The sequence below is a fragment of the Hemicordylus capensis genome, chromosome 7 (assembly GCF_027244095.1).
Source record: "Hemicordylus capensis ecotype Gifberg chromosome 7, rHemCap1.1.pri, whole genome shotgun sequence".
NCBI classification, from domain to species: Eukaryota; Metazoa; Chordata; class Lepidosauria; order Squamata; family Cordylidae; genus Hemicordylus; species Hemicordylus capensis.
Genome location: NC_069663.1, coordinates 36,752,285 through 36,775,354, shown reverse-complemented (window position 1 = coordinate 36,775,354; position 23,070 = coordinate 36,752,285). Strand labels below are relative to the sequence as shown.

General features: G+C 54.1%; 1 protein-coding gene across 3 annotated transcripts; it reads left to right on the top strand.

The window, feature by feature from the left end:
- The first annotated feature begins 5,255 nt into the window (after positions 1 to 5,255).
- LOC128333059 (uncharacterized) lies at positions 5,256 to 22,815 on the top strand. 3 transcript variants are annotated; one of them, XM_053268087.1, is made up of 22 exons: positions 5,256 to 5,727; positions 10,745 to 10,818; positions 11,988 to 12,051; positions 13,040 to 13,128; positions 13,451 to 13,514; positions 14,232 to 14,317; positions 14,857 to 14,929; positions 15,872 to 15,957; positions 16,309 to 16,387; positions 16,747 to 16,838; positions 17,362 to 17,431; positions 17,732 to 17,901; positions 18,229 to 18,351; positions 18,471 to 18,591; positions 18,682 to 18,819; positions 19,229 to 19,402; positions 19,580 to 19,729; positions 19,954 to 20,073; positions 20,175 to 20,283; positions 20,607 to 20,669; positions 20,937 to 21,128; positions 21,423 to 22,815. In XM_053268087.1, the coding sequence occupies exons 1-21, from the start codon at positions 5,515 to 5,517 to the stop codon at positions 21,119 to 21,121; spliced, it is 2,343 nt and encodes a 780-aa protein (XP_053124062.1). In that variant the 5' UTR covers positions 5,256 to 5,514; the 3' UTR covers positions 21,122 to 21,128; positions 21,423 to 22,815. The 3 variants fall into 3 exon arrangements, with proteins under 3 accessions (XP_053124062.1, XP_053124065.1, XP_053124064.1); XM_053268090.1 differs by lacking the exon at positions 5,256 to 5,727 and adding an exon at positions 7,916 to 7,954; XM_053268089.1 differs by lacking the exon at positions 5,256 to 5,727 and adding an exon at positions 9,100 to 9,138.
- The last annotated feature ends 255 nt before the right edge of the window (positions 22,816 to 23,070 follow it).

The window sequence follows — 23,070 nt, the reverse complement described above, 5'->3', positions numbered from 1 at the left end:
CCTGGGGTCCTGAAGGGGGAAAGCCGACAGAGTGCTTGCCATTTTCCACCTGTACAGCGGCCCTTCCCACATGCCCTGCCATGCGCTGCCTGGGGCCTCCCTGCTTGGCCACCCCTGGCTTCTGCTGGCTGAAGTCACTGTGGCTGGCTTGCTGCCCTTTGCCATCCATGGTGCAGCATAATGATGCCACATTGGCATAATCATACATAATGATGTCACAATACAATCCATGGCACAGCATAAGGATGTCACAGTGGCAACTGGTGGGCCAATGTGTGAAACAGGATGCTGGACTAGATGGGCCTTGGGCCCGATCCAGCAGGGCTGTTCTTATGTTCTTACTCCAAACCATGATGTCATTATACTCTGGTGCGACTGGCAAAGGTGGGTAGGGCTGTGGAGGCCAGCGGCAGTCGCAGCAGGTGAATGGTGGGGCAGGTGAGCCCAGCAGCAGGTGACAGTCGCAAGGGCGGCAGGCCTACCAAAACTTTGAACATGGGCCACCACAGCAAACAGAGCCAGTGTGGTGTATTGGTTCGAGTGTTGGACGAGGGCTGAGGAGACCAGAGTTCAAATCCCTGCTCAGCCACGAAACTCTCTGGGTGACTCTGGGCTGGTCACATATCTCCCAGCCTAGCCTACCTCACAGGGTTGTTGTGAGGATCAACACAGCCATGTACACTGCTCTGGGCTCCTTGGAGTAAAAGCAGGATAAACACGTAAAATAAAATAAATTAGCATCACTACATCACTGGCAGGAGGCTTGAGCACTGCCTGCACCCTCGTGCGTGTGTGAGCACTGCTGCTGGAGCCACTGTAAGCACTCTGCATGCAGTTGTATGTGATCGGCATGAGCACAAATTGATTTTTGTGATTCGATTCATGCTCGAATCGGGCCAGTGGAGACTGGGCAGGTTTGTTTCGAGGTCGAATCACTCGAATCAACCAGATTCAAGTCGAATCGATTTGACCTAAAAATGATTTGCACCTCCCTTGTATGTGACACAATGCCCACTAGAAAGAATGGGCCTTGCATCCTGCAAAAGTGCTCACAGAGGCCTGCAACACAGTCTCATGCTAACTGGGCAAAGAGGCACCTTTTACCGTGGTGATTCTCTTTATTTAGCAGGGGGAGAGTAACTGGCCCTATCCACCCCCAGCACAGTACTTCCAGTGACTGTTGCTGGTGTGTGTCTTATGTTTCTTTTTAGAATGTGAGCCCTTTGGGGACAGGGAGCCATCTTATTTGTTTGTTATCTCTCTTTGTAAACCGCCTTGAGCCATTTTTGGAAGGGCGGTATAGAAATCGAAATAATAATAATAATAATAATAATAATAATAATAATAATAATAATGGGCTGCACTTACTTCATTCCCTCCTACAGCATGTCTCCCCTCCCACACTGAGCATGCATGTCGCAAATCACGCCTGGCCCTGAGAGAGGAGTCCGAGGTCCATGCAATGATATCGGCATATATTAGGGTGTTCACAGCCTTCAGTCACCCACTGTGGGTGGACTAGAACAAAAGAGCACAGCATGTAAAGTCGTAAACAAATTGCTTTTAGTGTGGCTATAAACAAACAAATTCCCATCATCCTCAACCACAATGGCCAAAGAAGACAGCTGGTCTTTGCTAAGCAGAGTCTGCCCTGGTTTGTATTTGAAGGGGAGACATGTGGGCACTTTGAGATATTCCCTTTAGGGGGATGGGGTTGCTCTTGGAAGAGCATTTCTGTGCTTGCATGCAGAATGTTCTGAGTTCCCTCCCTGGCAGCATCTCCAAGATAGGGCTGAGAAAGACTCCTGCCTGCAACCTTGGAGAAGCTGCTGCCAGTCTGGGTAGACAATACTGAGATGGATGGACCTATGGTCTGACTCAGTATATGGCAGCTTCCTATGTAAGGTTGAGAACCTCTGTTTTAGAGGGTGTGTGCATGTGTACTCCTGCTGCTTGAACAGTACTTATGCAAGGGTGTAACTATAATTGAACAAGGAGTGGTATGGTGGTGGGAGAGACAGATCTCTCTGGGTCGCAGAGGGAGAAAGGCCGACTGGCTGGAAAAGGGCCCAATCTTTGCTCTCCCCTCCTGCCTCCCTGACTCAGTGGCAAACTGCTGGCTTCTGACTGGAGGGTGCATAGAGTGTGACATTATTTGCAGAGAGGTGAGAGAAGGGGCATGCCGAGAATCTTTTGGTTTTTTACCATGTCCATATGGTTCTTCTGCAGCCAAGATACTGTGGTTGGTGCGAAAAGAAGAAGGCAGAGGGCTGAGAGGCCCATCTTCACTTCTTGTCCCAGGATGCATTTTCACCTTGCTACACCTCTGCTCTTCTGCCACACAACAAACGATTTTTGAATAAAAAGGTGCTCCAGAAGTAGAGATGGCCCAGCCACATAGACACACTGAACGACACCAGCCTGAGGTTCCAAAATGCCCGGGGCGTCTGTCTCAGGTCAGTAAGCATCCTTTTTGGACCACTGCCTTGACTTTGGGAAGGGTCACAGAGAGGCAGCTTGGCCATTCATCAGCTAAATCACATCTAGGGGTGTACAAAAATGGGATTTTGTTTTTTGGTTCGAGCAGCCTGAACTACACAACAACTGGCCCACACATCTGTAGTGAAGTGAAAAATGGCAGCAGGCCTCGCTGAGTCCAGCAGCCCCAACACAACTTCTCTGCAGGCCTGGTACAAGGAGGGCACCACCCTCCTACTGAAGGTGGTGCATGAAGGGATCCGGTACTCGGGGACAAACATCTGGAGCAGCCGGTGGAAGCTAGCATTCTCCACCATCTGAAATGGCTGGTCGTCCAAAGCCATGATCTCTCCAATGGCCTGGGTTATGAAGCTTACTTTGGGGCAACTGGACCGCTTGTCCACTGGAAGTGCCCACTGTGGGATAGGCAACGTGCTCTGCTTGAGAGCAGGAGCATGCCCCTTGCAATGGGGGTGCTGGGAGTTGTAAAGAATGACATCTGGGAATCCTTGTTACAGGGAACACTGGTCCCTTGCCACCACTAGTCGTGGGCACAGCAGGCAGCCTAGTGCCACCAGCAGGAGTGAGGACACCCGGATAAAACCGTTGGATGTGCCTCCACATCTATTACATCCCCAGATGCTTGGCGTCCTTTCCCCTGCTGACCTGTGCCCTGCAGTGGATGTAGACTGCACATGTAGGTTCACTTTGGCAGCGCTCAAAGTGGTCCCACACAGGGCTGCCAGAGGTCTTGGACCACTTGGATGCTGACAGCACTACTAGGCCTGCTGATAGTCCACCATGAGTATCCACCCCCAGCCTCCATTGTCCATGGCTGCGAGAGTTATGGAGAGCAGTGTTTCCTCTAACAAGGATTCCCAGATGTTGTTGACTACAACCCACACAATCCCCAAACAAAGCCATTGAAGCTGGGGATTCTGGGAGTTGTAGTAAAGAACATCTGGGAACTTTCTTAGAGAGAACACGGATGGAGATGTATCTAGGCCCCAATCCATTCCTGATGGCATCATCAAGAGCACAGGGGCTTAGAGGCCTCACCAGCAATTCATTTTTTTAAAAGAAAAATGGATTGCAGATGTCCAGTGTAGTAGTAGTAATCGTTATTTCAATCATAGATCAGACAATAAAAACCATTACATAAAGCCAGAGCGAATTTTACAAACGATATAGCAAACCCTTGCCATTCTACAGGTAATCCCCTTGTTGGAATTAGTCAACAACAACAAAAAATTAAGTAAAATTCATTGGGATGTCCAGGAACTTTTCTCAGAAGAGGAGAGATTAATCTTGAGCGAGTAACCCTGTAAAAATCACAATATAAAATAACATGTGGGGTAGTTTCTATAGTGCCCAAACGCATGGACAGATGTCCAGTGAACATCCTCTTGATTAGAGTGGACCGATTATGATTCAGAATCCATTCCGCGGTATTCTTGACCATTAGAAATGGGAGGTGACTCGTCCTAATGCGTCAGGAGGTGCCCAAGGAGATGCAGTGGCCTCAGCTTCCCAGCAGCTCAGGTTGCTCCTCTCTCCCCCACCAAGCCCGAGAGCCGTGCTACCGGCAGGTAGGCCATTCATCAGGTAGAGCTACAAGGTTAACTGCGCAGCTCTACCTAATGAGTGGCCAGCCTGCATGCAGTTTTCAGAACTGTTCAGTAACAGTGGACAACACAATGAATGCTGAAATGTAGGGGAAATCCTCATTGTGTAAGGCTTCGTGTGAAGCTGCAGTGTGCAGGGAGTAGGGGGAGCGGTTTCTGCTTCTCTCCCTTCCCTGGAAAAGCCCTGTTTGTGCGCAGCCCTCGGGGACATATTCCTGGATGGAAAAGGGGCTTTTGCAGGGATCACGCATGGCTTCCCTTTCTCAAGGTGCTGCAGCTACGAAGCAGGCCTGATGCCCAGCTTGCAAGGACAGAGCCGGTGTGACTCAACAGAGGGTGCCCAGCAGTGCCAGGAACTCTCCCCTAGGCTCAGCCCCTTCCCACTAGGGATGGCCAAGTTAGTCATCATCTACCAGCAGCTGCAAGCCTGAGACAAGCACCCACAGAACCCAGACTCCCTTCCAGGCTCGGGGTCCACATCGTATCAAATGAGATGGTTCAGATCCTGGAGGTATGACGAGCGCATTGACCGAAGAAACAGAAAGGAGGGCTTTCCAAGGCACCATTGCTGTGGAGACGGATGGGGCTCTCCTGTGCCACAGCGGTGAGTTCCAGAGGCTCCCGGTAGAGTGGCGAGCAGCAAAAGATGGATCCCCCAGACGAGAACATAGCAGCACCCTGTCTCTCTCTGTGTGTGTTTGTGTGAATGTGCGTCTGATTGCCCTGAAAAGTGCCTGACCCAGTTTTCGCTTCTCTCCTCCCAGGGGCCGGAAGGTGGTCATGGTGCCAAGCCAGTGGGCTTGTGGAGATCCTTGCAGGATGTGAGACTTGCCGGCCATCTGCTGCGTTTGGCTTAGTGGCCACGATGACTGGGAATGAAGCCCTGCTCTGACCTGAAGGAAGGAGGTTCCTTGCCTGGACCCCAATTGACACACACACACCTCCTCTGCCAAGTCTTCTGCTCCTCAGCAGCTCTATTACCCACATTTAGTGGGCGCCTCCCTCATGCCCTGTAACATCTGTGTGGAGAAGTCTCCCTTTGAAGACCTGGGGGGCCAAATGTTCGGAATATTCCTCCTGCCCCTTGGAGGAAAGGCACGGTCCTGCTGTCCCCTGCCATGTGTGATCAGGGATGGACTTCAGTCAGAATCCTGCAGGGTTGCCAACCTTTTTGCTAGCCTGACTCCTGTGCCTTTAAAAAGACCTTGACAGTCCAAGATTAAGCAGATGAAGCTTTTGCTGCAATGGAAATGAAGAGATGGGGAAATCTTCACCAGTTTAATTTCTATATGCCAGGTTTCCTCTAAGAGCATAAGAGCAGGAGCAGGTAGAGAGTTGGCAACCCTGCCTGCTGGTGCCTCGCACCCACCACTGGGCCTGGGAGTTCCGCCATCCTTGTTTAGATCCAAATATGGCAGTTGCTGGAGGGGGGGTCCCTGGCCGGGAGTGTTTACCGGTTGCAACGGATCCTGATGGGGCTGGAGGTTCCGCTGCTGCCTTCAATCTCTCTGGACTCGACCGTTGGCAGGAGGACTTTCTGGCCTCTCCTGCTGCTCACAGCAAATTTCCGTCCACTTTTGGCCGTGAGGTAGCGCAGAACATGGCCTCAGACAAGGAGTCCAGAGTGAGTGTCCACCGCCCTGCCCCAAATAGGTTCAGAGTTTGGTGGGGGCGGGTGAGACCCAGAGGGGTTGGATGGAAGGGTTGGATGGTCCAGGTGGAGACATTTAGGAAGCGAGAATCTCCTTGCCCATTTGGGCTGACCCATGTGGGCGTGAATGAACTGGCCCAGCGCACCTTCACAAGGTCTTCATGGAGCACCAGCCCCCCATGGATGGCTCAGAGCTCCGCCAGCCCCCTCCCTCCCCCAGAAACTCTTCCAGAGATTAAGCACAGAGTGGAGCCACCTGCACAGAGGAAGGGAAGGAGCTCCTGGCCTCTCTGAACTCCCTGCAGTTCCCCCTTCAGAGGGGCAGGACGGCCATATTAGGAACTTTAAGAAAAGAACACTGGTCATTCTTGGTAGTTGAGCATGACTGGAATGGATGGTGAAAAGAGCCCAAACTCGGGAGCACTTTCAGTATCCAGCAACACCCCTGCAGCGAGGCTCCCCCTCTCTCTTCCTCTTTGGATAGATGGTGATGACCTCCATTTTTTGGAAGGCGTCTTGACCGAAGAAACAGTAGCTTTGCATGGGATTATATGAGTTCTATTGTTTGTTAGCCACTTCATTATTTTTAAACTAAAAGGAAGATATCAATTTAATGGAATGGGGGGGGGGAAGGAGGATAGAAATGGCGAATTCTGCCAAGTGGGAGTTGCAGGTTCTGTGGAGGATGGGAATTGCCCCCTCTTGATGAAGGGGGTGGGGGGGACCCCCAGGGGTTGGATTTGGTTCAAGGTGGAGACATTTAGGAAGCTAGACTGTCCTGGCCCCTCTGGGCTGACCTTGTAGGGCAGGAAGGGAGTGGCCCAGCCCATCTTCACGGGGTCTTCATGGAACAGCAGCCCCCCATCGATGGGTCAGAGCCCCATCAGCCTCCTCCCTCCTCTAGTGCCTCATCCAGCAAGGAAGTGCAGAGTGGAGCCACCTGCACAGAGGAAGGGAAGGGGTTCCTGGCCTCTCTGAGCTCCCTGCAGCTTCCCCCTTCAGAGGGGCAGGATGGCCATATTAGGGAGTGAAGAAAACAACACTGGTCCTTCTTCAGTAAAAGAAATGAAATGTTGAGGAGGGGGATGGAGGAAGGATAGAAAGGGCCATTTCTGCCAAGGGGGAGTCGCAGGTTCTGTGGAAGGTGGGAATTGCTGCCTCTTGGTGTGGCCTGGCTCCTCTGCTCTGAGCAAAAGCTTGACCAGCTTGAGCAGGTGAAGCCTTTTCTAGCCCAAAGAAATGGGAAATGCATCACCAGCTTGATATCTGCATGCCAGCCTTCTGCTGAAGTCACAGGAGCAGGATTAGTGAGAGAGTTGGCAACCCTGCCTGCTGGTACCCCATGCCCACCACTGGGCCCTGGGAGTTCAGCTAACTGAGCCAAGAGACCCCTTCACAGTGGTCATACTCTCATATTTAGCAGGGGGAGAGCAACTTGTCCTCTCCATCCCCAGCACAGCAACCCTCCCGTGGTGTTGCTGGCATCCTCTTTATGTTTCTTTTTGGATTGAGAACCCTTTGGAGACAGGGGACCATCTTATTCATGGATTATTGATTTATGTTTCTGTGTAAACCACTTTTTGAGACCTTTGGTTGGAGAGTGGTACATAAATCTCTGTAGTAGCCAAAAGACTTGTATAGATTCAAAAAGTGGCAATTGCTCAGCTGCATCCCAAGGCTGGGTATGTTGACCTGGTTGCCATGGCGCTGGGGTTCAGCCCCTTGCCACTCGGGATGGCCAAGTCTCTAACCAGCAGAAGATCACCTTGTCTCAGGTGCAAGTCTGAGACACGCCCCTGCCCCATGGAGAAGATGGGGAAATCTTCACCAGTCAAATTTCTAGATGCCAGGTATCTTCTAAAGGCACAGGAGCAGGAGCAGGTAGAGAGTTGGCAACCACAGATCCTGCAGGTGCCTCATTTCCACCACTGCGCCTGGGAGTTCCGCCATCCTTGTTTAGATCCAAATATGGCAGTTGCTGGAGGGGTGGGGTCCCCGGCCGGGAGTGTTTACTGGTCGCCATGGCGCTGGGGTTCCGGCGGATCCTGATGGGGCTGGAGGTTCCGCTGCTGCCTTCAAACTCTCTGGACTCGACCGTTGGCAGGAGGACTTTCTGGCCTCTCCTGCTGCTCACGGCAAATTTCCATCCAATTTGGGCCGTGAGGGAGCGCAGAACATGGCCTCAGACAAGCAGTCCGGAGTGAGTGTCCACTGCCTTGCCCAAAATAGGATTAATGGTTGTGGGGGGAGGCCCCAGGGGTTGGATTTGGGTCAAGATGGAGAAATTTAGGAAGTGAGACTGTCCTGGTCCCTTTGGGCTGACCTAGGTGGGCAGGAAGGGCCCATCTCCACGGGGTCTTCATGGAGCACCAGCCCACCTCCCATCAATGGCTCAGAGCCCCGTCAGCCCCCTCCCTCCTCCAGGACCTCTTCTGGAGAACAGCCCAAGGTGGAGCCACCTGCATAGAGGAAGGGAAGGAGCTCCTGGCCTCTCTGAACTCCCTGCAGCTTCCCTCTTCTGAGGGGCAGGATGGCCATATTAGGGACTTGAAGAAAACACTGGTCATTCTTGGGAGGTGGGCATGACTGGATTGGATGGGCAAAAGGGCCATGGATCTAGAGCATTTTAAGTCTCCAGGGACACCCCTGCAGGGAGGCTCCTTATATCTGTCTCTCCCTCTTTGGATGGATGGTGATGACCGCCATGTTTTGGAAGGCTCCTTCCTCTGTAGATTAGCTGTTAATGACAACTTAACAGCTTTGACTGAGATAATATGAGTTCTATAGTTTGTAAGCCTCTTTGATATTTTTTAATTAAAAGTAGGATATAAAAGAATTGAAATGTTGAGGAGGGGGGTGGGGGGAAGATAGAAATGGCAAGATGTGCCAAGTAGGAGTTGAAGGTTCTGTGGAGGATGGGAATTGCCCCCTCTTGGTGTGGCCTGGCTCCTCTGCTCTGAGCAAAAGCATGACCAGTTTGAGCAGGTGAAGCCATTTCTAGCCTAAAGAGATGGGAAACTGCTTCACTAGCTTAAGCTCTGCATGTCAGGCATCTGCTGAAGTCACAGGAGCAGGACCAAGTAAAGAGTTGGTAACCAAGCCTATTAGTACCTTGTGCCCACCACTGGGCCTGGGAGTTCCACCATCCTTGTGTACATCCAAACATGGCAGTTGCTGGGGTGGGGGGGGGGGTCCCTGGCCAGGAGTGTTTACTGGTTGCAACGGATCCTGATGGGGCTGGAGGTTCCGCTGCTGCCTTCAATCTCTCTGGACTCGACCGTTGGCAGGAGGACTTTCTGGCCTCTCCTGCTGCTCACGGCAAATTTCCATCCAATTTGGGTTTGTGAGGGTGCGCAGGAAATGGCTTCCGGCAAGGAGTCCAGAGTGAGTGTCCACTGCCCTGCCCCAAATAGGTTTAATAGGGGGTGGGGTGGGGGAGACGACCAGGGGTAGGATTTGGGTCAAGGTGGAGACATTTAGGAAGCGAGACTCTCATGGCCCCTTTGGGCTGACCCTGGTGGGCAGGAAGGGACTGGCCCAGCCCATCTTCACGGGGTCTTCATGGAGCACAAGCCCCCCATGGATCGCTCAGAGCCCCGTCAGCCCCCTCCCTCCTCCAGGACCTCATCCAGCGAGGAGGTGCAGAGTGGAGCCACCTGCACAGAGGAAGGGAAGGAGCTCCTGGCCTCTCTGAGCTCCCTGCAGCTTCCCCCTTCAGAGGGGCAGGATGGCCATATTAGGGAGTGAAGAAAACAACATTGGCCCTTCTTGGGAGCTGGCTATGACTGGATTGGATGGTCAAAAGGGCCCAGGCTTGGGAGCATTTTAAGAATCCAGCAACACCCCTGCAGGGAGGCTCCCCCCCCCTTTAGACAGATGGCAAAGACCTCCTTGTTTTGGAAGGCTTCTTCTTCTGTAGCTTTGCGTGAGATTTTCTGAGTTCTGTTTGTAAGTCACACTGATGTTTTTAAACTCAAAGTGAGATATAAATCTCATTGAATGGTGGGGTAGAGAGATGGAGGGAGGATAGAAATGTCCAGTTCTGCGAAGTGGGAGTTGTGGGTTACATGGAGGATGGGCATTGCCCCCGCTTGATGTGGCCTGGCTCCTCTGCTTTGGGCAAATACATGACCACATTGAGCAGGTGAAGCCATTTCTAGCCTAAAGAGATGGGAAACTGCTTCACCAGCTTGAGAATTGCATGCCAGGCTTCTGCTGAAGGCACAGGAGCAGGATTAGTTAGAGAGTTGGCAACCCTGCCTGCTGGTGCCCCACACTGACCACTGGGCCCTGGGAGTTCTGCTAACTGAGCCAAGAGACCCTTTCAAAGTGGCGATACTCTTATATTTAGCAGAGGAGGGGGATCAACTGGCCCTCTCCATCCCCAGCACAGCATCCCTCCCGTGGTGTTGCTGGCATCTGCTTGATGTTTCTTTTTGGAATGAGAGCCCTTTGGAGACAGGGGACCATCTTATCCTGGTGTTCTTGATTTATTTCTCTGTGTAAACCGCTTTGAGTACTTTGGTTGGAGAGTGGAATATACATCTCTGTAGTAGCCGAAGGACTTGTTTAGATTCAAAAAGTGGCCGTTGCTGAGCTGCATCCCGGGGCTGGGTTTGTTGAGCTGGTCGCCATGGCGCTGGGGTTCCGACGGATCCTGATGGGGCTGGAGGTTCCGCTGCTGCCCTGGGAGCCCCTGGACTCCACTGGTGGCAGGAGGGCGTTGCGGTCTCCCCTGCTGCTCACGCCAAATTTGGTCCATTTGGGGCCATGTGGGAGCGCTGAACATGGCCTCCGGCAAGGGGTTTAGAGGGAGGGTTCACCACCCTGCCCCAAAGAGGTCCAATGTGGGGGAAAGACCACCAAAGTTCTGAAAGCGGTTTGATGAGACATCTAGGATGGGAGTCCCCACTGGCTGCTTAGGAATGACCCCGGTGGGTGTGAACTGGCCCAGCCCATCCTCACTCCTGCTCTCCTCTCTCCTTGGCAGGACATGGGAGAAGGATGCCCCTTACTCCGCGGCGTGGGCAGCCTTGATGGGGCTACTCCTGTGGCTCCTCTCAGGTACGTCTTCCTGTTCCTCCTGGGTTATCCGGGCCCATTCTTGATTTATGGCACCTTGGATTTGGGACCCTCTCAAGAAACATGGCCCCTGCCAGGGTTTCATTGTTGAAGATCCAGGCCATCGGCCTTTGGCACCAGTAACCCTGATGACCACGACAGGTCTCTCTCTGACCAAGACGTAGCCAGAAGTCAGATAGAGGTCTTTTCCTCTCAGCATCTACTTCTGAATAAAGTAGATTAGTTTAACCTTGTGTGAATCTCCCTGCTTATCAAGGACAAGCTGTTGCCCCTGAGACCCTGTTGACTTCTGCTGTAATTGGAGTGAATTAGCTCTTGAAGGACTCTGCCATAGAAGTCATGACCCCCAACCCCCGCAGAGGTCTCTGTTCACAAGGAGCATCCAGTCTAAGTTCTGACTATTGGAATGTGGGAAAGACAGAAAGGAATGACAGCAAGGACAGGCAAAGGGAGTTCCAAAGGAGAAGAGTTGATCAGTCTGAGCTAGCTGGGCCTTGGGGGAGGATCCAGGGGTTCAGGCACAGGAGGCCAGGGAGGGTTCTCGTGCACATTTTGCTCCCTAGGGTTTCAAAGGAGGATGGGTGGGGTGGGGGGATCGGTCCCCTAGTCTGCTCTCTGAGGACTGAGGGGCTGAGGGGCTCCATAGGCTGGTGGGCCTGGCCCTCCATTTCTCAGAGCCTGGATTCCAGGTGAGCCCTGCAGCCACCCAGAGCGTGAGGCTGGAGCCAGGGTGTGGCTGGCTGCTCCTTCAGGGCTGGATCCCCTGGTGCCTCCTTGAGTCAGGGGAAAGGGAGCAGCTGGGATGGGGAGCAGTGGAAGTCCCTCTGGGGGGCAGAGGAAGGGGTCGTGGCAGCTGTTGCTCTAGTCATTTCATGGCTGTCTACTCTGCCCGGGAACCGCTCTCCAAGCCCCAATCAAGGGAACTGAGAGGTTTTAGATATTTTTATACTAGGCGGTATATAAATAAAATAGATAGATAGATAGATAGATAGATAGATAGATAGATAGATAGATAGAGCAAGCCTCTTATGTTGCAGGGAGCGGGGAGGGTTCTTGCCTTCACGCCTGTCCACTGTTGGAAACTGGGTACTCTGGGTTCCTTTGACACACTCACTCACTCACTTGTGTCTTTTGTCCTTTTCCCCTCTCAGTGACTTCCAGCCACAGGAGATATATGAAGAGCGCTCCGTGGCCAAAACCAGCAAATGGTCACTGGTAAGGGATGGAAACCCAGTCCGTACATGGCAGGGCTGGGAGGGGGCAGGAGAGACTCCATTTCAAGCTAGTATAGAGGGCGTGTGGTAGAGACCCAGTCTTAGCAGGTTGAAGGGATGCTTTGAGAACTTGTCCGGAAAAGCCATATGCATCGATCTTTGCAGTGGTAGTAGCAGTGAATTGGGTGGGTGGGATGAGTGACAATCCAGGCTCAACTACAAGTGACTCATGCAAAGGTGGGAGACCCTCGCTATGGAGGAAGCATCATGGGAACTTTAGGAATGGGAAGTGCTGAGAGGGAAGAGGGGTGTGTCTACCTATCTTCCAACCTCGCTTCTTCATTCCGCTCTCCTGCCCCAAATCTCTCCCTCCCCCAGGGTTCTAGACTTTGATTTTGTTCTGGACTACCAAGCAGAAAACACATCCAGGAAGGGAGCAGTCTGGAGGGGAACTAGAGTGGGAAAGTCTTCTTTGGGGTAGATGGTGCACTCTTTCCCCCCTGCCACTTCTTGGCTCCACATGGCCCCCTTTCTGGTGTCATTTAAAAGAGCCTCAAAACATGGGTCTGCAGCATCAAGTGGCCAATAGCTCTGCCCAGAAAAGAGAAGAACTTAATTAGGCTTTCCTTATTTAAAGGCACCATCCTTGACTGTGAAACCACAGTGTCCCATAGAGCAGGAGGCCTGACTCTTCTTCAGGATCCTGCCACTCCAAATGTTGTGTAACAGTTATGATTTCACCCGACTCCCCCGGAATGGGCGGAAAGCTGTTTTCTGAGGCTTGGTAGATTCTTGGGTTTGGTTCCTCTCTGAGCCCAGCTAGACACTGACAGACAGTATTTTGAGGTGTTTTTGTTTTGAGCCACCTCCTGCTTTAAGCTCCTCTGTTAAGGACCTCTTGAAGGAGGGTTGACGTTTGGACCCCAGATGCCCTGGAAAGGTCAAGTGGGCGCCAGAGCACCCATTCCTCTCTCCATTCTCATCCACAGAAGTCATTCTCGGACGGCTCCAGGATTCAGACGGTCAACACTGGGAACGAGATCCTGGAAGAAGCACATGCCATCAGTTCCCTGAGGAGGTAGAGTTTCTTCTTGAACTTTTGTGTAGGGAAGGTTTTCTTCCCCCTGCCAGCCTGGATCTGGGATGGATCCAGTGCCGCTGACTGGCAAGAGGTGCAGGGCAGACAAAAACGACGTCTTCATACATTGTGTAGAAGCATTCACTCTTCCAAGAATGGTGGTGGTGATGTCCGTTAGCTTTAAGGGCACAGAGGATAGCTTCCTGGAGGCCTCCCAGATGGCTGTCCCCTATTGGAATCAGAGTGCTGGGCCAGATGCATTTTTGGTCTGATCCAGCAAGGCTCTTCCGAGGTACTCATGCCATTGTATTTCTTCCTGCAGTGTCTTCACGGTTGAGGAGGATGGATGGTTTCTCCAGACCGTGGCCACCGAATGGTCTTGTGAGGTAAGGACACGATTCCTGTCACTTTTGTGGATGGGCTGGTTGAGGGGTGAGGGGAGATTGCATCTCCACCGTCAGGAGACAGAGCAGGGTCAGATTCAGAAAGGGGAGGAAATCCAGCTGCTGCATGTTGGACAGAGAATTACCGTGGGAACGCTGTGGCTGGGGAAGGATTCTGCACCCCTTTGCCTCTCCTTCCAATGGCCACCTTTCTGGGTTTGTGTGCTTTGGATTTGAGGCATCAAATGGCTCCCAAGACCCTGAGACAGGTCAGGAGAGGAGAGGGTCTTCCTGGCAGAGATCTTCCAGGTCTCGAGCAGGCAGGGAGCCTTGGGTGGCTGGATCGGCTGCCCACACGATGGCCGGTTCCATGCTCGAGTGTGCAGGGCATACTGGGGAGACCCCCGGCGCTGGGAGGCAGCTTTTCGCCTCCCAGCCTGGGGTCTACTCATGAGTAGGTGCGGCGCGAAGGCATGCTGCGGCTACTCACGATCCTAAAAAGCAGGTTCTGCTAGCCCGATTTTTGTTGATCGTGAGAATTGCCCCACTGTTTCTTTTTATAAAGTGTTTTGTTTTGTTTTTAAAAAAATCAAAATAATTTAAAGAAATAAAAATGAACTCAAAGAAAATGTCAGGGAAAAACTCCCTACGAATCCTAGGCCCTAGGAAGATCAGAGCGAGTACAAGTTCACACTTTCCAAACCTTTGTCTCATTTGCAGATTCCTGACATCCAAGAGGCCGAGATCCCAGAGGTCAACACAAGGGATCAGGAGCTGGACGTGGAGAGCTTCGTCAGTTCCCCGAGGTACTCTTTTCTCACCTGGAGGGGCAGCTCCAGAGCTCATGGGACCTTGCAAGGTTTTTTCCCCCCGGGCTGGAGGTGGTTAGTTTAGCAAGAAGCCAAGGGTGGGCAGAAGCTCTGAGCAGAATGGAGGGTTGTTTTTCTCCTCCCACAATCCTGGAAGTGAAGCTCATCTTATGGACAGAGGAGAGCAGACCTTAATTATGACAAACCAGAACAAGGTCTAGGGAATTCATTGCCACAAGGTATGCTGATGGCTGCAATCTTCAAAATGATTTGGAAGGGATCCTCTTGGAGAAGAGGGCCATTCAAGGGTTTTAGCCACGCGATCAATGGAACCACCACATCTCCGAGATGCCTAGAGAAATGCTGGGGAGGGGGCAGGTGTCTCCATGCCCAGCCTGTGGGCTTCCTGCAGGCATCTGGCTGTCCACTCCTGGAAACAGGGTGCTAGGCTGCATGCCTCATTCATCTCATCAAGCAGAGCTCTTTCTAAGCACTCGTGTTCTGATCTCATGTGTCTTCTTTCTTTCTTTTCTTAGCGTCCAGAGGCCAAGCACCGTGCGGAGGAGGCTGCAAAACACCGCCGCTGACCAAGAGCCATCCCTTGGAGAGGTCAGGAAGCCTCAACATCCTTGGAAGGACTGTGGGTTGGGTGTGTGGGTCCCCCGTGTTGCCCAGGAGTAGAGAGCATGTGGAATGGCCCCAGTTTTTGATGCTGCCGGGTGGGCGGCCATCTTCTGACAGTCGTTTGCTTAAAGCTATGGTAAAGGGACAGCCATGCCCTTAACAACACTGCATCACAATGGTGGCACCGTGGGGGTGATAGGGTTAAAGCAGATGGCCGCAAGGAGATGGCAGCCATGGCCTTGACTTCCGGTCCAGATCTCACAGTTAAAGGTGGAGCATCCTGTTGGCAACAATAGAAAAACAGTGACAAATAAATGAAATATGAATAAAAATACAAAAAAATAAGCAAACTCAACCAAACCAATGAGAAATGAACTAAATGGAAATGGGAAAGAAATGCGAAAGAAAGAGGAAAGGAAAACCAATTTTTGCACATTTTTGCACGTGCCTTTAGTGTCCTCGCTAAGGAGCCGACTGAAAGCATGAAGTGGACTGGAAGTGGTCTTTTCCAGTCACCAGAGCCATCGGGGCCCCAGCTGAGTGAGGGAGCGCAACATGTCTTGGGGGGGGCGGCGGTTGATGCCTTTCCCCTCTGCCATTTGCATGAGTGCGCGAAGGCCTGAAATCAGCCCGACCGACCTCACTGCGAGGAAGGCGGGCACGAGAGAGGAGCTCTTTCGCCATCTCTTCTGCCCACCTCCAGCCAGCACGCCTGGGCTCCAAAGTGGTTTTTAAGAAAATTGAAAATCAGGAAAGCGGGAGGAATTGTGTCCAGAACGGGACGATCCCCAACCGGCCCACTTCCTGCATTCAGCTCACCCGGTGATGACCGCTGGAAGGTGACAGGCTGGCCTTTTCCCTGCTGAAGCCTAGGAAGCTCAATGCGAGGGCCAGAGCAGCCATTTCTCCCCCTTCTCTCCTTCACAGAGTTCTTTCTTCCCGGGGGCCGAGACTCCACACACCAGCGTGGAGGACGAGGGGTCGGAAGGGGACTGTGCCACCAGTTCCCCCAGGTACCTTTCTCAGCTGAAGGGCCGCTCCAGGGATCATAGAGGCGGATCACCTTCCCCGGGAGCCTTGGTTGATTAGACATGTTCATGGAGCAGAAGCCAGTTGAAGACTATTACCCATGACAGCCAAGGAACCTCCGAATCTCGAGATCTCTCTCTCTCTCTCTCTCTCTCTCTCTGAATAAACACACTTTAATGCCACATGTAACCAGGTCTCAAGTGGTTCACAACCAACTAAATAGGCATCTGGCTGTCCACTGTTGGGTGCTGGGCTACACGGGTCTTTCACTTGATCCACAGGGCTCTTGGCATGCATTGATGTTCTAATGCCATGTCTCTCCTTTCTCCGCTCAGAGTCCAGAAGCCAAAGAAGTGGCTCATCAAGAAGATGATGATGAACACCTACACAGTGGAAGACTCGTCCTCCGCAGAGGTCAGAAATGATCATCCATTTTTTCATGTGGACGGGCTCTAGCTTGTCTGTGTGTGTGTCTCCTGTTCCCCAGCAGGAGACAGAACATGGAATGGTTCTAGTTCTAGATGCCGCAGTATGGGAGAAATTGTGATTGGTGGGATGGGAGGAAATGCAGTTGAGGCATTGGAAAGGGGGCGAAAATGTGGTGAAAGGCTCTTCTGGGCAGAGATGCCAAATGCCTTTTCTACAAAGAGGCACGTCTTATTTTAGAGCCGGATGTCTTCCCAACCGTCCCTTGGGCTTGGTTCCTCTCAGAAGCCTCGCAAGGTCAACGCAAGCCCTGGAACGCTCCCGTTTCTCTTCTCTCTCCTCCCCAGTGCTCCTCTACGGACGAAGATGACACGATGCATGACATCAGCAGCATCGAGGACGAGGTGTGGGACTCTCCGCTGACCCCCAGTTCGGCCAGGTAGGTACCCTCGTCTCAGCTGAGGAGCCAGTAGGGAGCTGGGGGGCTTTTAGCATAGCCAGCAGAAGGCTGCAGGGGACAGGGGCAGCTCCCCCATGTCTGAGCCCCATAGAGGGATGTTTCCTCCTCCTTGCTCCCTGAGGACTCTGGAGGGGGAGATCACCCAAGGAAGCTGATTGGCAGCAGGTGAAAGACAGACACCAGCAAGTCTATTGCTGGCTAATAGCAGAGGGAGCTCCGAGACCCCCATGCTGTTGGCATGAGCGGGTGTTGGGGAGAAGGAGCAGGGGAGGGCTCCTGTCTCCATGCCCCCTTTGAACACTTCCCAGGGCTTCTCAGTGGGGAACGAAAGGCTGGACTTGGGAGATCTCTGGCCTGATGAAGTTCCCCTGCCAGCCACCTCCCAAGGGAGGTGAGATCCTTGCTTAGCATCTCTTTGGGTGCCCGTGTTCTTCTTCAGCTGGCTGCCATCTCCAACAGGACAGTTCTTGGAGCAGCTTTTCTCTCTCCTCTCCTCTCTCAGGAACATCGACGAAGAGGAAAGAAGAGGACAGCTGGCCCCAGATTGGTTCTCCTCGGTCCATCTGGGAGAGGTAAGGGGCGCAAACCAAGAGTGACTTCCCTCCACCCCTCTGCCCCTCCTTTCCTGCACTACACAGGATGGCGGCTTGGATGGCAGTCACTGTTCACACGGGAGGTGGGGACTTGCCCTTTCCCCTCGTGGATGTCTTTCCCTTGCAGTTGACCTCATGCATCCTGAGCCAGAGCCAGCACCCTCCAGGCCCAGATGTGGGTGCAGACACCCATGGCACTGGCCTGGCCCTGGGGATTCTCCTGACCCATAACCATCCCTCAGACTGTGTGCTGAGGCCTGACCCTCCTCTTCTCCTCAGGGGAGAGCAACAAAGAAGATCGGGGACGTCATCCGGAGCGTGGAGTATGCCAGTGAGGTGGAGGAGAGGTTCCCCGAACTCCTGGTAGGCCTGGTCAACAAGATCCTCACAGGCCTGCAGAACACCACCGAGGGAGTCGGGAACCGAGACAGCCAAGACCTGCCTCCTGAGTAAGTCATGGCGGTGGGGAAAGTGGGGCCAGCAAGTCCTCCTTGCAGCACTCTGGGAGGACAGGCTAGGGTCATTTCTCCCATGTCCCACTCTGATGGTTGAGGAGCATTTCTGGCCTGTTGGGGTGACTCTGGCATGGTGGTCCCCTCCCTCAGCTCCACAGGGGAGACCCCAGAATTTGCAGCCCTCTTGGCTCTGCAGAGAGCCTTAAAATGCATCTGCAGTGTTAAAAAACCAGCTGTGGGGAAAGTCCCTCCACCCTTGACACTACGCCAGCCCGCAAGGAGACACACACTTTGGTGACAGCAACCTTCTCTTCTCTGCAGGGAGACCGCGCAGATTGTCCGGACCCTGCTGGAGAGGGTGGCACAGGTGACCCCGGAGAAGACCTGCTGGGAATCCCTGTGCTCTCCGCAGAACTGCCTCCAGGGTGTGGCCCTCTTGGTGAGGTAAGTAGGAGTGAATAGGAGATTCCTCACAAGGAGTGGGGGCTGGGGTGGTTTGGGCTAGGTCTGCTCTTTCCGGGCCTTCCGCCCAGGACTCAGCAGGGTCCTTTGGTGTGTTGCAGGGCTCTCCTACAGACACCATCCTCCACAGTGGCCAGGCTGAAGGCATACCTGGCTTCCCTCTTCAGCCTGGACAAAGATCCAGATCAGCATTCCCTCACAGAGGTGGCCTTCTTTGTGGAGGTGAGCAGCGTATTCCTCAACATGGGCTTCCCTGAGAGGAGGGTCTGGCCCCAGAGGCTGATGGATGTTTTCCTCCTTTCCCTCTTTTAGCTGCTCTTGAAAGACAAAGACTTCGCCGCCTTGGAGAAGACTTGGACGCTCCTGGTAGCGTGGCTAGTCCACCCCAGCCAGAACATCCGCTACCTGAGCGAAAGGGGACTTCTCCAAATTTATGGAAAGCTGAAGGCGGTGAGTGACCCAGACCCACGACCCCGGGAGCATCTCTGGGCATGGAAACTCCTCTCTTTGGGGAGCCCTGCCTGAGGCTGGTGCTCCTAGGCATCCCCAGGTGTGATGGGGAGATTTCTCCAGTTGGGTGGATTGAGCCTGTGGAACCCTTGCCACAGGATGAAGGAGAAATCCTTAAGGGAAGGCACAGAAATGCATCTCTCAGTGGGAGCCCTGATTCCCCACATGCTCCAATGCCGCCTTCTCCCCCCTCTTTGTGCCTCTGGGATGGCTTGAGTGATCTCCTCCCCAAGGCAGTGGATGGAGGCCAAATGGCATCAGCCCCCCGAGAGGCCTGTGGTCTGTTTAGCAGGGGGTGGATTAGCATGTGTATGAAAGGACTCCAAGGATCCACCTTTTCCCTCCCTAGGTGAAAAAACCCCAGGATTTTAGTGCCGGGATCCTGGGAGGGCTCAGGACCACCAGTCTGGAAGCCACTTTGGGGGTCCTGGCCTTCATGGAGCGGCTGAGGCACTGTCCATCGGAACACCAGGCCACAGTGAATGCTGTCCTGGCTGCCCTGTGCCGCCCTCTCTTCCACCACGTGAGTACTTGCACGCCAGCCCTCCGCCCCGGCTCTATGAGGGCCGGCCATCCTGCAGGTTCCGACTGGGTTGGAGAAGGGAAACCAGACACCCCCTAGAGACCCATGCAAGCTCTTCTTCATGGTGATGGAGGTGAGGAATTCCTCCCTAATAACGACTCCTGTTCTTCTTTGTAGGAGGAGGCTAAGATCCGAAGGGCAGCCATGAAGACCCATCTGGATCTCCTGCAGCACCGCCACCACCATCATGAGGGTACAGAAGAAAACATCACGACCCTCGTCGCGGTGCTGATGCATGTGGAGGATGAGGACCTGGAGGTAGCACAGGTGAGAGCCCACTTCTTCCTGCCACCCCTACGAAGGTGTTTAGGCTTCCCCAAATCCAGCCGCCCAGTGGCAGGCCCCAGAGTTAGCCTCACGGGGTGGTGAATCAGCGAGCTGTCCTGCTGTGGTTTGGCCCATCCAGGCCCTACTCCTTGAAGCCCCCTAAGAGGTTTCTTGGAATCCCTTGGGAGCCTTTTTCACTCCCATTCTGGTCTTTCTTTTGGCAGGCTGCGAAGGACAATCTGAGCCTCCTGGCGGAAACCCTCCTATGGCACCTGGAGGGCAGGCTGCTGGCGCGGGATTCTTACAGCCTGCAGGAGCTGCTCCACAAGATCGCCAAGCGTCTGGTAAGGGCAGCCCCTCCCTGTCCGTCCCTCAGCTCAAATGGCTCAAGGACCTTTGGGCAATGCTTTGCTCACTCGGGATTTGTCTTTGCTCTTGATCCCAGATTCGGCAGCTCGGCACAGAGGACGCCGTGGAGATGGAGGCCACCAAGATCCTGGGCTTCTTCCGCAGCGAGCAGCCTTCAGTGAGGAGAACGGCTGCCCTGCTGATCGGTAAGCGAAACAAGACTTCTGGGTCTCCCTTAGTGGGTCATCTTGGTGGGCAAAGGTTCACTCTCTTGGACGGCAGTGCCAGAAGGGTGTGGAGGGGCAGGAGCTGTTCCCTCCCCAGGAGGACTGGCCCACTGAGCGTTAGCGAGGTCTCTTGGCTTAATTTCCTCCCAAGGTGACTTCAGATTCCATGGAGGAATGGCTCAATCTGTCAGTCTCAGAGGGAGCAGAGAGGGGAGGACTTCCTCTCTTGAAAGATGGGATGTGGCCTCTCCATGCGCAGGGACTTGAACTGTAGTTCCATTTCCTTCCACCCTTGTTTTTAGGTCACCTGGTCCATAAAAAGGGCAGCATCCTTACTGAAGGGAACATAGAGACCTTCCATGCTGGTAAGTGTGGGTTTCTGGGTGGGAAGGGGCAGTTTCTGTGAGGGGAGACGCCTAGGTTTAGGGACCACAGAGCTGGAATGGGCCACCTGTCCCCTCAAATGGAAGGTCCCGGTTGCATCCTCAGGGATGCTCAGCAGTAGGGTTTCCCAGTGTGAAGGGGAGAAAGAGTCAGGACTTGCTCCCTCTTGGTGTGGAAATGGTGGGGCTTGGCGAAGGGTGGGGTGATCTCTTCATGCCATTTCTGAAGTGTCTCCTTCATCCTTCCAGCGCTGGAGAGCTTGCTTGGCGACCATGACCCCGAGGTCGGGAGAGTTGCCTGCAAGACAGAGAAGATCGTGAAGAAGGCCTTTTCCCTCCACTCCCGGCACGGGCTGCGGGCTGCCGTTCGGTGCTTGTGGGCGGGCTGTAAGAAGAAGAGACACCCGCCAGAGTACGGTGATCTCTCCACCTGACCGACTGGTGAGCAGACCAAGGCAGGGCTTCACTTGAAGGGGCCCTGATGGTTAGGGAGGGGGCTGGGGCTGCAGGAAGGGCGGGCAGAAGTCTGGGCAACCCTCCCTCGTGTTGGAATGCCATCTTCAGCCCTTGTGGCCAGTTGTACAAGTAGCCCAAGGGAAAGAGGAAATCTCTCTCTTCCCTCTGGGAAATGAGGACACGGATATTCTGCCAGGAGTCCCTGGTGCTTGGTGGTGTCATGGGGGAGAGTGTGAGAAGACCCCCCATCTCTGAACCAATGTCCTTCTCTCTTTCCAGGAACAACAGCCCCGTGCTCTCCCCTTGAAGATCAGCAGCTGAAGGGAGGTTCAGGAAAGACCGTGCAGCGCAGGGGCCTCCCAGAAGACCTCCTCCAACCGCGTGGACACAAGATCTGTCCACAAGAAGACATCCAGCAGGGAAGTGCAGTTCTGTCTGAGGAGTGAGGGGGAAGCAGGCTCCACTCCCCTGGCCCAAGGAAGCCCCGCCTCTGGGGTGCAGAAGCCCCTCCCCTTGCCTCTGCTGGCAGGCTGTGGGAGGAGGCTACAGGACCACCCTGCCCCCAAGTTGCCCTTTGGAACCATTCTTGGGCTTCCCTTGGGTCCGGGGAGGATGTGTGGCCCCACCAGGAGGGCAAGGTCACCGCCTCCCTCCCTTCCCACCAGCTGGCCAGGGAGCGCCCCCTCCTCCTTCCACCTTTCTCCCCTTCCCCAGCGGCCTGGCTTCCCCTGGCAGGGGAAGCACCATCCAGGCATCCGCCCCCCTCCCCTGCCGAGGGTGTGCTCCCCCCCCCACTCCCGCAGCCACTCCTCACTCCCCCCTCCGCTCCCTCCTCCTTCCTCCCCAAACCGGTGCAGCAGCAGAGGAGCCCGGGAGACTCTGGGGGCCCCCTGCAGCCCCAGTAGCGCCCCCTGGTGCTGCCCGGTGGCAGGCTAGAGAATCCTCCTCTCCTCCAGCTCCTGCTGTGTAGCACGTGATGAGGATACCAGCAGCAGGCCTCCCCTCCAGTCCTCCCCTCCAGTCCTCCCCATTTCTGGGGAGCATCCCCTCCCCTCCATAAGATTTGGCAGGCACTGATTCCTGCTCTTCGCTGTCTAAGGGGATTACAAGGTGTGGCCATGACACCATCCCGTGCTGCAGTGGGGAGCCCGAGGTCAAGCAGAATTCTCGGGCTTGCCCCCCCCCCCCGTCAACCCCCACCCCCTGCCCGATCCCCGCTTGCTGGGCTGCCGGAGTGGAAAGGGAGGAGGAGCAGGGCAACCCCACTGACGCTGCTTTGTGCTTCTTGCAGGCTTGTGCTGCTGCTGGGCGGCTGGAGGAGTCGATCCGCCCCAGAAGAGGAGACCAAGTGAACGTGCCTGCAAGGAGCGGGGGGGGGGGGGGGTTGGGGGTTGGCTGGGACTCCCCCCAATTTTGTTTGCCCTGCCATTCCCTTGTTCCGTGTGACCCTGGGCTTCCTTCCCTCCCTCCCTCCCCCTCCCTCCCAGGGACAGAATGGGCTTTGCTGGTCGTCCTGTTGGGGGCCGAGTAGGAATTTTTGGCTTTCCAACAGATTGGCCGAGATGGAAAGTTTTTTTGCCTACTCCATTCTGTCCTGTTTTGTTTCTTTTAGTCAGGAAGTTATGTGACGACTGGAAATATTACATTAATAAAGTTGCCACTTTTGTTAGCATCCAGTCGTTTCTTCCTCTTTTCTTCTCGTCTCCCTTGGAGTGTTTGTGCCAGATCTGGCCAGTGATGGTGCTCGATCGGCATCCTTGTTGCTTCTTCTATGATGCGCTCTCAGCCTTTTGTCTCACTCAGAGGGCGGTAGAGAGAGAGTTCCTCAGCCCCCCCTCCAATTTCCCTCCCCTAGATCAGAGCTGGCCTTGCCCCTTACCCCAAAGGCCGGCAGTATCAGAGCTAAGGCGAGTGCCCCAGTTCCCCT

Bases quoted from the DNA above. Each gene is read 5' to 3' on its own strand.
- LOC128333059 (XM_053268087.1), top strand. From the start codon at position 5,515: ATGGCAGTTGCTGGAGGGGGGGTCCCTGGCCGGGAGTGTTTACCGGTT. The intron at 17,432-17,731 runs GTAAGGGGCGCA...TCTTCTCCTCAG, and splicing joins CCTCGGTCCATCTGGGAGAG to GGGAGAGCAACAAAGAAGAT. The intron at 20,284-20,606 runs GTAAGCGAAACA...CCTTGTTTTTAG, and splicing joins AACGGCTGCCCTGCTGATCG to GTCACCTGGTCCATAAAAAG.